We start from the raw sequence: 13455 nt of genomic DNA, 5'->3' as shown, positions 1-13455 counted from the left end.
AGAGAGAGGGGTAGAGACAGAGGGGGAGAGAGAGGAGTGGAGGAATCCTGAAGAGAGAGAGGGAGAGGGAGAGAGAGGGTTAGAGACAGAGGGGGAGAGAGAGGGAGAGGGAGTGGAGGAATCCTGAAGAGAGAGAGGGAGAGGGAGAGAGAGGGGTAGAGACAGAGGGGGAGAGAGAGGGAGAGGGAGTGGAGGAATCCTGAAGAGAGAGATGGAGAGTGAGAGAGAGAGGGGGAGAGAGAGAGGGAGAGGGTAGAGAGTGGAGGAATCCTGAAGAGAGAGAGATTCGGTGTGTACAGTCCGTCTTCGGTTTTTAAAGGCTGAGGCACTCGCACGGTTTTCCACGCTTACAATAAAACTGTGAGCATGAAGGGACATTTGGAAAAACCTGTAGGTTCAGGCGCTGTTCTCTGGGTAAAAGTTGCATTACATACTATAATATGCACAGTCTATGATAATGTGTTATTGGGCCAGATTTTTTGAGCACCGACAGAATGGGAATGGCATGCGTACGATCATTTTTCTCGAAATGTCATAATTCTGCACGTGAGAATTTGTTCACCCCCCCCACCAAAAAAAAATTCTAAATTTCCACATTTCTGTGCAAAAAATTCACATCCTATGAGAAATAACAGTAAGAGCGGTGAAGAAATGCTCAAATCTCGTTTTCCCTGGGAAGGGTTTCAATTCTGTCCTCCATCCAAGGTCTGGGGGAAGGACGGCCGAGAACCTCCACCTCCATCCAGCACCATTTCCACAGCAACTGGCAAGAACCTCATCTATGTGAAAGAAGGAAGTGAAATGATGAACCTAAAACAACAAATGTATTTTATTATCCTAAATGACATGGTGTTCTGGAATGCTTCTCCATCCTCAAGTGAATGGTCCCCCGATAGTCCTTCAGTCTGAAGGAGGAAGCATTTTCACTGGTGCAAACACTCCTCGTCTTCAATTTTTTCGCTCGCTTTAAATGGAGGGAGGAGAGTCCACTGTCCTGTTTAGTTAAAGCCTTTTGAATCCCAGCGAGGCCAGGGCCGCCGCGGACGGCTCTAATTAAACATTCCCAGTGCTCGGCGCACCGGGCCTGCCAGGCCTGGATGAGAAGAGAGGGAAAATGTTCGAGTAAATATATAAATAAAGGCGCTAAAAATAACCTGCGTGGAAGTCCCTGACTAATTCTCCCTCTTCAGAAAAGGGCAGTGCTCTGCTGCGCCTTGGTGAGAACAGGATTCGGGGTTTCACGCCCCGTGGAAATAAATGCACCGCCCCTGTATTCTTGGATTTGGATGTACAGTCTCTGCTCTGTGTCTCGTCTTCAATGTGGTTGCAACATGAGAGACTCTCACGGTTGGCCACTGTTCGTGTTTATTGCATGAAAATCACAGTAAAAATGAATACAAATAATAACTCCATAAATGCTGCTACAGCATCACATTGGTTGAGGAAGGGAGTTGCATGGGGCTTGACAACCTGCACCCATAAAATTAATCTCTTTAATTAACGGACACAAGCACAGCTTCATATTTAACACACTTTTTTTTCATTTTTGTCATGGTGCACACGACCAAATGTGGCCAGTGGGACGTGAAAGGCACCAGGGGAGGAGCGCGTGGGGACCGTAGCCCCCGGATCAAGGGGATTTGAACCTGCAACCTTCCAGTTACGAGTCCGCTTTAACCGCTAGGCCACCTGATATGCTCCAACGCCACAATTCATCCACCAGTTTGCCCGACGGAGAGGTGTGGTGCTTCCATTGCGCCCGCTGATGCAAGGCTTACATGAATGGACTGGCATATACTGCAGGGAACATGTTTTGTGACCTGATTCACAGCAAAGGCAGTAATATGCTCGGGTTCAAATTAGGTGGAACGGTGGAACAGATGGAATTTATAGCAGATTATTTGCATTAAATAGCTGGCGGTTTGATTGGTGCCAAAAAAAGAACAAATGACAAGTGAAGTGATTGTCACTGTGATGCACAGCACATGGTGCACGAAAGGAAATGCATCCTCTGCTTTTAACCATCACCCTTGGTGAGCAGTGGGCAGCCATGACAGGCGCCCAGGGAGCAGATAGACCAACCAGAGCGTCACATAGACCACATATATTATAAACTGCTCAAATTCAAATGCAAATTTTATTTGTCACATGCACAGTCATACACGGTACGATATGCAGAGTAATGCTTTAGCGACTGCTACTGGCCACAGTATTGCAAATATTGCAAGTATACATTGAATATGTTTTTAACATACAATGGGAGAAACAGGTAGGGTGAAGGTGTGCAAATGAGTAAAGTGAAAGTAAAAAAAATTGTGCAAGTTTTCTGGGGGGGATAGAGTCCTGGAGTGCTGGAGTGTATTAGTGTTCTGTCCTATGAAGTGTGGTGGTTTAGCCTGTGGGAAGACACTCCTCCTCATTCTCTCTGTGTTGGACTTCAGGGAGTGAAAGCGCTTCCCTGATTGCAGCAGAGAGAAGAGTCCATTGTTGGGGTGGGTGAGGTCCTTCACTATCTTCCTGGCCCTGGTCCAGCACCGCTTGCTGTAGATGGATTGAAGGTCAGGGAGCTTGGTACGGATGATTCGTTCGGCTGATCGAACCACCCTCTGTAGTGCTCGCCTGTCCAGCATGGTGCTGTTCCTGAACCAGGTTGAGATATTTCCCGTCAGGATGCTCTCTATGGTTTTTTCACCACAGTACTGACACCGTTTCTGTACCCCAACTTCAGAAGGTTAGTAAATCTTAAAGAAAAATGATCATTCAATTAAAATGATAGCTACCCAACCTTATTCCAGCGCCAGAGTCTGTGAGCTGAAGCTCGGTTTGTTAAATGTAAGATTCTTTGGAGCTAAGATTTCGTTCAGGACAGGATTAATGATTTTTATTTTTTTGCCTTACAGGGAGTCCCCTGCAGACACTCTGGATTAAGTGGTAGTAAGAGGGGTTTGAACCTGTGACTTCTCGGTCTTCTGATTCATAGGCAAATGTCTAATCCACTAGGCTACTAGCACTTACACCTAAAGAATTTCTAGCCATGAACGAGTCCACCTCTCCAGGTTGTAAAAATGATCAGTGTGCTCATTCAAAACGGCCTGGTGGAGGTGCAGTTGGTATCTATCATGAAAGAATCAATATTATTGATAAAATGACATCCTCTTTTGGAAACCCACATGACTTAAAATCATGGTAATGCGAACCTTACCCCAGTTCATTTCTCCCATTACTTTAGCTGTAATCGACAAACCACTGGGACCATTCCTGAAAGAATTTGCTGAAGAATTTATCCAAAGACAAAGCAATCGTGTTTGAGAATTAAGCTCAGAAGACTCCGGGTTCTTCTCAGCAGCCAAGTGGGTAACACACTCGCCTATGAACCAGAAGACCCAGGTTCAAACCCCACTTACTACCATCGTGTCCCTGAGCAAGACACTTAACCCTGAGTGTCTCCAGGGGGGACCGTCCCTGTAACTACTGATTGTAAGGTGCTCTGGATAAGGTCTGATAAATGCTGCAAATGTAAATCTTCTTCTACAGAGCTCCCCTGGCTTGGAATATTGTTTCTGCTGATGTTTGGATGTACAGAGACGGTGTTTAAGGGCAGGATATACAAGTTGAAGTTACATACACTATGATCTATCATCTCAGCTAGGCTGTAGTAGCTAGACCACTGGGGACGTCATTGCACTCGACATTTTACACAGGCGTCCACCCATAACCACTCCCAGCCACCCGAGTTTAATCGGTCTCTCTCTGAGCTACACTACATCTTTTCCTGATGTTGAGCTGCTGCTTTCGAGATATAACAGAGGGGCACCACAGCCACCACGCACCATAGCTTAATGGACATACAGTGTGGACCACGACACAGGAACAGATAAGCCTACTCTGCACTGATCAGTACCTTCAAGCATGGACAGATCCTTTCTCCAATTCACAATTTTGGGAATATTTTGATACCAGCTTTGCTAGTACACCGACTGACCATTCTCTTGACCAGAGTAATTCCAACCCAACTCAGGGGAGTGGAGAGGGGAGACCGCTCTCACTCACTCCTTCCATTTTTCTCCTCCATGATAACCTTTCATGCCATGCAGGTAATGATGCAACAATATTATAGGGATTCGTTTCTTGACTATTGGTCCTTGCAACTTGAACACAAGTTCCCCTAGCACTGCACACATTGATCACTGCTTAATAAAAAAAAAAAAAAAAAAAAAAAAAAAAAAAGTCCCGCCAGAGAAGACTTTGCACTCCAATATCGCTTGTTAAATTATGCTAAACGTTTACAGCATGCTAAACGATAGCTTTCTTCTTGTGGAAGATTAGACATGTGCGGTGGAGTGATGCCTCCTGCTGGTTAAAAAAAAAATATATATATATATAAAAAATTTATGTACTGGATAGGACTCCAAAACAAGCAAGAACTGTTACTGAAATTAAATGGATCATGAGTGGTTACAGTGGACATGAGTCATATTTGTGTGAACACCACAAATGCAAGCACCCTACCAATCAAACATACAAAAATGTTTTTGCTGCTTTTATTGAAGAAAATCTTAAGCAATTTCATGTGGGGGGGAAAAAAAAAAAAAAAAAAAAAAAAAAAAGTTACACATGAACGGGACGAAATAAACAAACAAATAAATAAAATCTCCTGAATCACAAATCTTAAACTCAAATAAATGTTAACACCTCAACACTCCAGATATCAGCCTAAATGACAACCTCTCTTTATTTTATAGAAGTTTGATGTTATTAAATGCAGTGCAGCCAATTGCACTTTGTACATGGAATTCTGGGCCCACCAGCAGGCCCCAGGAGTGTTAAGGGGTTTAAAAGAAACAAAGGTTTCTTTAATTCATTCAAAAAAAAGAAACTAAATATTTCACTCCAAGATTAAAAGGAAGGGAAAAAACAATAATAATAATGAAAAAAAAAAGAATTTTCTGAAGTGTGAAAATGCTGCATTTGTGTGCATTCTGTTGCAGCCAGTCTACAGGTAGTAGAGAAACTCGTCCAGGTTCATGTTGGGCTCCTTGTGGATACTCTGGCCCACCAAGAAGGCCATCTTGTGAGCATACTGGCAAGGAGCTGGCACTCGAACAATCCCCTTTATATTAAAAAAAAAAAAAAGCATTTTGTGAGCCACTGGGCATTTGGAAAAACTACAGTTTCATATTTTAAAAAGAAAAACGGACCCCTGTTTAACATCGAGAAAAAACCCTGTAAAAAGGTGGAATCCAAATTAATACTTGTAAATGATAAGGCATTACCATATGGCCCTCACAGCCACACACAGTCAGTAGTTTTTGGGGTTTTTGCTCAGGGACATAATGGTAGCAAGTGGGGTTTGATCCTGGGACTTTGTGGTCTCCTGGTTCATAGGGGTACTACTACCCCTAAAATTGCAGTGCTATTTAGAAGGTCCATGGTGAGCTTTCATCCATTTGGCCAGAGAGGGGTGGTTACCTGCCAGTTGTAGTACATGTGGCAGAGTTTGTAGGTGAGTCTCTGCATGTGGTCCGGCTTGAGACCGCTGTTGTCAAACACCACGTTGTAGTGGGTGGGTGAGACACTGCCCATGCGGACAGCTTGGCTGATGATGTAAAAGTCGTACCTGTTAACACAAAGAAGGCTGATTACACGTGTGGCGTTGGCACTGAAGGCTGAGCAGTGGCTCAGAATGTGAAAACACGCACCACTCTGGACGCGTGACCTCGGTGTCGATGACCGTTCCAGGTGGAGGGTTGGACAGCTTGCCGTCGATTCGAGTGAAGAATCGGGAAGCGATTCGCTTCTTCACGACCACCACAGTGAGTTTGGGCCTGTGGATACGCATCGAGAAAGAGGGCAAGCATGCTTCGGACGCCTTAATATGAAATCGCATCGACGCAAAGTTTGGCTTGTTTCTGCGGTGTCTCACGCGTAGTCCTTGCCAAGGCTCTTGATGGACTGCATGATCTGAGGGACCTCGTAGCTCACCACGCTCTGCAACATGCCATCGCCCACGCCGTCACGGTACACGATGATGCGAGATGGCAGGCAGTTGTTGTGCTTCAGCCAGGCCTTTAGGGCAGCTGGGGTATATAAACGAGAAAAAAAGATGGGGATGTGAGCACGATTTTAACGTACCATCATTTCCACTTCAACTCAATCTGCCCAGTCCTGAAGCCTTCTGTTAAGAAATAATTCCCAGTGCTTCATTTAGACAGTGCTTATTTTGGTAAAATTAAGTTACCTGTGAGCAATTAGGCAACAGTACGGATCCCATGTAAAAAATAACCTAGAGGAAAATCTAGACCAGGCTTGTTACTGTACACAGATACATACCCTGCAGCGACCCCTTCAGCCCATCAATAATCTCCTGACCACGGCTCTGCAGAACGCACTTGGAGAACCACCTGGAAACAGAGAGTTGCAAATGTCCTCAACTCTCCCAGTCCTGATTTGATGATGCAAAAAAAAATATATATATATGCAGACATTTTGCATTTTCTCACGTGCATGCATCCATACATACATACATAACTTCAGTTGACCAAATCTGAAAACTTCTTTTTTTTTTTTTTTTTTAAGCATTTTTTACAAGTGAAATTTAGGGTGGATTTGAAATGTTCATGTGCGATCTGCCTCACCATTGAAGCATACTTTTTATGGTTTATAATTTTTTATTTATTTTAACACTGCAACATGAATGGACATACCTACCTAGACATGCCATAGTTAAGACTTGCCACCAATGCACCAATAGATCTCCTCCCAGCAGCAATGTCATGGTAGCAGTCGATCCCAACAACCATCAGCTGCTTGAGCTGGGGGGGGAGGCAGAAGTCATGAAAACACACCACGGACAGTCACTGGGCCGATAGTGAAAGATTCCATGAAGAACCATGATCATTATAGTCAAGCGGTGTCCATGGTTAATACTCCCCAATTTGACAATTTTTAGGCCCTTATATGATACATTTTGATTTAATAAATAAATAAACCCAGTATAAGCTACATTTTCAGTAGCATCTTTGTGCAGAGCATCATCAGCGCTAAAGCCATTTATTTCTGCAGCCAGGTCGGCACGCCGGAGATGGCTGGTTTCCTGACTACACACCGAACAGCATTGCACAGTGCAGCCTCACCGGTATTTCAAGGCTCCACAGCTCTCCCCCCATCTTGCAGTTCATCTGCAGAGCGATCTTGGTGGCCACGGTCATGAGGGCCTGGGGACGACTGAGGGTGCGGGCCAACACGCACTGGCTGGGCGTGGGGCAGTCCACACACAGGTACTTCTTTACACAGTCATACTTGTCTTTGCGGTTGGAGGATAGAATCACGACTACCTTAAAAAAAAAAAAAACAGTGTAAACAAACATAAATGTTATAAGTAGGTCTCAGATGTTGCACAATGGTGTCGTCTAACAACAATTGGTGGTCTTGAGGTGGACCTCACGTTCCAGTTATATAATTTCACATGGTCATGCATTGTGAACAAACAGCACGTTTCAGCTCAAAGATGAAAATGTAGTGAGGCAGAAATGTTGCCTTGAGCCAGTGTTCATTACTGGGTACCTCAGGGCTCAGTTTTAGGACCTGCTATATTTCCATGAAGGATAATGGCTTGTACATGGGTTCCATTTTCTGACACAAAAGGTAAGAGGCGAAGCAGATGGACTAAAGAGGGATTTCAACTGACTGATTGCATTTATGCTTCTTGTGTAGATTTGGATTCATTCTTATTTGCTTAGTTTAAAATCCAAATCAAACTACAAAGATCTGGGTGTGTGCATGGACTGTGTGGTGTAAGTCCTTCACAACATGAATTGATTTGTTCAAGAACCCATACACAACAATAACGAATAACCTGTGTTCCTAGATTAATTAGCATTATTTTTATTACCATCTGGGTTCCAGGTCCAACATTCTGTTGCAGAGCCCTGAGCAAAGAGTCCTGCCGGTCTTCATACTCAATCCTGCCAAAACATGACCTCATTAGCTCAGTTCCTCACTTCCACAGTACAACGTACAAAGTCTTTGTGCAAAGTGGATCAGTCATTTCAGGGTCACACAGGGTTCAATGCAAATGGACTTGTGCAAAGGAAGCCACATTTAAATGAGCTTGGGAAAAGGGAATAACTATTGTCAGCAGGCAAGGCGCTTCACAAATCACTCCACAAAACTACAGAGTTGCCATTGACTCCGTAAACCTGTACGATTTTCCTGACCTGAACTGAGATCTGTGAAAAGTGAGACGTTTCAATTACATTAAAATGGTTATTTGGAACCTGCACACAATTACTGACCAGTGAGTACCATAAACAAACATGCATGTAAAAGGGCTGGGATGACCATTGATAAAACATTTTGATCCCCCCATTATCAGTGCAATCACACTTGCTTTACGGTTCTCAAACTGCCACTTTGGCCTACAGTGTCTGAACTTACATTACGGCGCGATTCATATAGATGCCCATTGGTCCTGCCACCCTGTTGAGGGTCTGCAGGAGCGACTGTGCCGCTCTACCGTCCCTGCGGGTGTAAAACAGCATCCACACCTCCAGAGGCATGCTGCTAATCAGGGGCAGGCCTCTCATCTCCTTAGACCAGTCCGCTGCCCACGGGTTGTAGTCATACTGTTAGGGGTAAAAAAAATAAAAATAAAATAAAATAATAATGAAATCTTTACTGCTTCGAGAACATAGTTCAGATGCATACGCTTCTTGTCCCTTGGAACATCCTCTCTGGTGGCAGCACGCGGCCGGTCAGGCTCAGAAGACTTCTCTCAAAGTTCAGTCCCCAGGTGGTCAGTTCAGTTTGAACATCCCGGTTTCTATGAGGACAGACAGCATGAACGGCACGGTAAACTCCTCGCCGCTGTGTTAGTTTCACTGATTTGTTAGTTTTTTTTTTTTTATAGATAAGTAGACAAATGAATTCAATTCTTATTTTCTGAAATTCTTCAAGCACTACACAAAATTCCCTCTAACTTGTTCATGTTGGTGAGGAAGCGGTGCAGGCGGTTCTCCCTCTGCTCTGGGGTCAGCCTGGTATAAGAGGACAGGTCCTTCATGATGTTGAAGTCGCTGCGCATCTTGTCAGTCAGGCCTTAGAGGGACACAAACATTTACATTACAGTTGAGCAGTTTGTTTCTGTTCAGGCATGAACAGACAACCAATTCCTCAAATAAGACCCTTAAAATTACAAAATAAAGAAAAAAGGAAATTACATTCCAAGTGAATTCACAGGGTTATAAAAGAAATACAAGGCACAGTAGATGCTGAAAATGCATTTTATTAAAACAGGTACAAATGCATATAAGACGATCACAGTAAAGATAAAGTAAAAGGAGAGTACCCGACGGGTACAAATCGTAGCACTGGCCTTACCGGTCAGATAGCAGAACTCCGGTACAAGCATCGCAGGGCCTGGTGGAGGACCCCCAGCCGCACCCACCCTCTTCACATGGCTGATCAGAAGGACTTGGTTTGTGTCAGTCACATCCAGACCATATTGCTGAAAGGTAGGGGGAAAAATTTAATTATACATTATATATAAAAAAAAAAAATAAAATAAATAACTTTACCTCCCAAATAGGTAGTTTTCTACAATTCCTTAATTTAAATATCTGATCAAAGTATGTGCCAATTCATGGATCTCTTCCATTTACAAGCCTCCGACTAGTTTCTTTTATGTAAATACATTAATAAATGAGAACCTACTTCTTCATAAAAACACACATGGCAAAGGTAAGTGTGTCGATGCTGTCATAAGTGATAACCAGCTTTTGTATTTCAGAATGTTCTGAAAGAGAGTAGTCACGTTAATGGACGGGGGACATGGTTGATCCAAGCCACGTAAGATCCAGTGATGGACTTGTGATAAAGTATTTCCACTTAGAGAGACTTTAAACCGTTTTAAATGGACGTAATTCAGCACATTTCCTAGACCTTTTGTAAAAGACAGCAGTTTAAAGGCATTACAGTCTTGTAGTAGTCCTTGAAGGAGACGTCTTTATCCCCTTTTTTGAAGGTGTTGACGGGTGTGTGGTCCCATGCAATGTCATCAACCCTGTAGGTCTTGTTATTGTACCTAGAGACAAAGTAACACTCAGAATGTGTCCTAAAAAAAGATGAAAATCCTTTAAACTATACGCCTGCACTGCTCTTACTTGGTGAGAACAATCAGACCGACCAGCTCCTTGGTGCAGATGTCGGGGAAGCGATGTTCTCCACACTGCTGCCGTAGCGCAGCCATGAAGCTCAGCACCGTCTCACTGCGCAGGACCTTGTGGCTCACGTCCATGCACAGCATGATGCTGGACTCGTACTGCAGGATGTTGGTCACGAAGCCGGGCCAGATGGTCAGCCTGCGTGGACCACGCGCGGAGTGAGGGGTGAAGAGTGAAGGAAAAAAGTAGGGCCGCTGAGCACACACCTGTGCTGGGGGATGTTGAGGGGGTCGTCGGGACTGTAGTAATGGCGGCCAACCTGCTGCATATTCAGCATCCTCAGGACCCTGAGCAGGACACAGGAGCCTTGCGGTTACGGAGACGTCTAGCTACGGTTTCACACCTCCACGTTAGTTTTTTTTTTTTTTGTGTACCTTCTAAAGATGATATTGTAGAACTGTAAGCACACAGGCGAGGATGGGGTCAGTTCATTGGTCAGAGTGAGTGTAATCTGAACCTTCTCACCATTTCTGGTTTCACTGCACAGCACCGTCTCCTAAAGGACAATGAATGAGCACAGCGATGGAGTACCGGCCTAAGACATCGCTTCATTGCAGTTGCTGTGCTTACGTTCTTAGGAAGCCGCAGCGGTAGAAAGAGGATCGAACCGTCAAACGTATGGGCAGGACCCAGCAACTCATCGTGCTGAAACAGAAGTGCCGAGCGTAGGCGCCGCGACTCCATCGCCGGATTAAATTCCACATGATACTGGTAGAGCAGCCACTGAGGACGCGAGACCAGGCGGACGAAGTTGGTCCTCAGCTCGATGACCGAGCCGGACGAGCCTGAGCAGACAAAAGGATCTTCAGATTCGGAGAAGTTTCACTAACAAAACCATGGGGTAAATTTTCGATACCAAACCCTGCTATCATATGCAGTTAACACAAGACCACTTATTCATGTTCATAATAAGAAAATAAAATAAATACAAATCCCCCCACACAAAGAGCCCTATTTTCACACTTGAAAAAGAACTGCTTGCTAGTTAAAAATGTCACACACTTAAAAGATAAATAAATATACACACACACACACACACACAGTACAGGCCAAAAGTTTGGACACACCTTCTCATTCAACGTGTTTTCTTTATTTTCATGACCATTTACGTTGGTAGATTCTCACTGAAGGCATCAAAACTATGAATGAACACATGTGGAGTTATGTACTTAACAAAAAGGGGTGAAATGACTGAAAACATGTTTTATATTCTAGTTTCTTTGCTCTGATTACTGCTTTGCACACTCTTGGCATTCTCTTGATGAGCTTCAAGAGGTCGTCACCTGAAATGGTTCTCAAACAGTCTTGAAGGAGTTCCCAGAGGTGTTTAGCACTTGTTGGCCCCTTTGCCTTCACTCTGTGGTCCAGCTCACCCCAAACCATCTGGATTGGGTTCAGGGCCGGTGACTGTGGAGGCCAGGTCTCCACTTTTTGTTAAGTACATAACTCCACATGTGTTCATTCATAGTTTTCATGCACTCAGTGAGAATTTACCAATGTAAATGATCATGAACATAAAGAAAACATTGAATTCTTTATATATTTTTAAGAGGGAGGATTTCTCACGCATGCTACCTCGTCATTATGGATGATTTAAACCAACAACCCTTAAATCGTCCTTGTCATATTTATTTATTCATGCCAATCATATGGATGACAGACCACACACTTAGCATGTCACGCCCCCTCAAAAAGGTCCCAGAAGTCTTCATTCATACCACTCTTTGACTCTTTGACGTGCTCTATGAGATGACGAGTGAGGACGCCGATGTCGTGGAAATCTCGGCGACGCCCTCCTCGCTCCCCAATCTTCACCTGCTGGAAGCCTGCCGAGATCTCTGCCACAGCTTGATGAAAAAGCAGGAGCAAGAATGCGTTAGGTTCTTCAGAGGCATTTAAAAAATTTTTAAATTCAAACAAAATGAGCAGACCCTAAAAAAAAAGGTTCAGGCTCCTGACAAGGAAATAGTCTCTTGGTTCAGTAATAAAAATCACGAATTTATAAACTCAAACAGAGCAACAGCTTAACCACATTAGCGCTACAGTATTTTAAGTGGTCTGCCGCTGTGTAATGGCTTGACATCAGCTGAAGGGTCATTTGGCTGCACTCATATCATTTTGAGATAAAAAATAAATAAAAAATAATAAAAATGAACGACGGTCGCTACCTTCAGCCGACACTGCGCTCGGGGTGCTCCTCTGTCTGCCACGGCCCACCAGTTCTCCCTCACGTGGAGGAACGAACTGCCGAGGGGCCGGTGCAGCCCTGGCTTGTTGCTGGTGAGCATGTCAAAGGTCAACCTGAAGTCGCGGCATTCGAAGCAAGCAACACAGCCTCCGAGAACAGAGAGCAAGACGACACACACAAAGCAAAAAAAAAAAAAAAAAAAAACAAAGCCGCCCGATACCAACCTGTCCGGGGCGGGCAGCCCACTGCCCACGTGCTCTGCCTCGGGGCCTACCGCGTCCTGTCATTTTAGGACTGAATTTCCATACCCTGCACAGTAAGTCGGGAGCATGGTCACAAAAAAAATAAATAAAAAGATTTTTGTAACAAGCCAGTGAAAGGAGGACAGATGGATGGAATACGTAAAACCTGAGAAATGCAATAAGAGATAAATGTGTGCCTGTTATAGGCGGCCCAAAAGTAAAAGAAATAGCAGACAGGAGGAGGGGGGCCTGTAATAAGATCAGAAATTTCAGAGAGAAGCATAATTTAATTTAAGAGGGCAATAATAGAGTATCGGCGCGTTCCCCCGAGGAGGCCGAATACTCATAGAAACACGGGACAGGATGACTCAGTCAATTTAAGATTTCTATTGCAAATTATAGAACATCTAGGAGGTCAAGGTGTACTGATGCATCCCATTTGTGGAGCTGTAGAAAATAAATGGAGTGAGAACGAATAATAGACAAATAAGATGGATTTTGCAAATTTAATTACCACCTTATGCGAGCTGTTTAAGGAAAACGCGCACTTTTGGCCCATTTAAAATAATCTGCCTAATAACATGAAGGCATTCGGTTGCCAGATACCACTGAAATTAAACCAAACTTAAAAAAACGTCACGCTCATACACAAAATCACGGCCTCAAAAGCAAAGAAAACTCCTCCGATCTGGCAACACCGAGCCCGGTTAAGAACGATGACAGAAAGAAATCGATCCGAACCAAACTAATACAAACCCAACCGTAGGCTCGGTGAACCGACGCACCCCTAGCAAGCAGCTCTTAT

At 44.1% G+C, this 13455-nt stretch overlaps 1 protein-coding gene across 1 annotated transcript; it reads right to left on the bottom strand.

The window, feature by feature from the left end:
- Positions 1-4972: 4972 nt before the first annotated feature.
- Positions 4973-12695, bottom strand: LOC114799299 (piwi-like protein 1). The gene is made up of 20 exons (XM_028995813.1): positions 12633-12695; positions 12389-12497; positions 11939-12067; positions 10791-11005; positions 10595-10716; positions 10427-10507; positions 10161-10358; positions 9973-10081; positions 9379-9505; positions 8979-9096; positions 8707-8821; positions 8437-8624; positions 7892-7964; positions 7134-7334; positions 6709-6812; positions 6331-6401; positions 5924-6077; positions 5700-5825; positions 5470-5617; positions 4973-5110 (listed from the first exon to the last, which is right to left on the bottom strand). Exons 1-20 carry the CDS (start codon positions 12693-12695, stop codon positions 4994-4996), a joined length of 2568 nt encoding a protein of 855 aa, XP_028851646.1. The 3' UTR covers positions 4973-4993.
- Positions 12696-13455: the final 760 nt, after the last annotated feature.

This window comes from Denticeps clupeoides, chromosome 11, assembly GCF_900700375.1.
Source record: "Denticeps clupeoides chromosome 11, fDenClu1.1, whole genome shotgun sequence".
NCBI classification, from domain to species: domain Eukaryota; kingdom Metazoa; phylum Chordata; class Actinopteri; order Clupeiformes; family Denticipitidae; genus Denticeps; species Denticeps clupeoides.
This window is presented reverse-complemented; position numbering and strand designations above follow the sequence as displayed.

What these genes read in the sequence shown, in the direction of transcription:
- LOC114799299 (XM_028995813.1), bottom strand. Translation starts at nt 12,695, where the DNA reads ATGACAGGACGCGGTAGGCCCCGAGGCAGAGCACGTGGGCAGTGGGCT. An exon ending in GAGCGCAGTGTCGGCTGAAG is followed by an intron (nt 12,068 to 12,388) that starts GTAGCGACCGTC and finishes TTTTTCATCAAG; the next exon opens with CTGTGGCAGAGATCTCGGCA. An exon ending in TTGGACCTGGAACCCAGATG is followed by an intron (nt 7,335 to 7,891) that starts GTAATAAAAATA and finishes TTTTTTTTTAAG; the next exon opens with GTAGTCGTGATTCTATCCTC.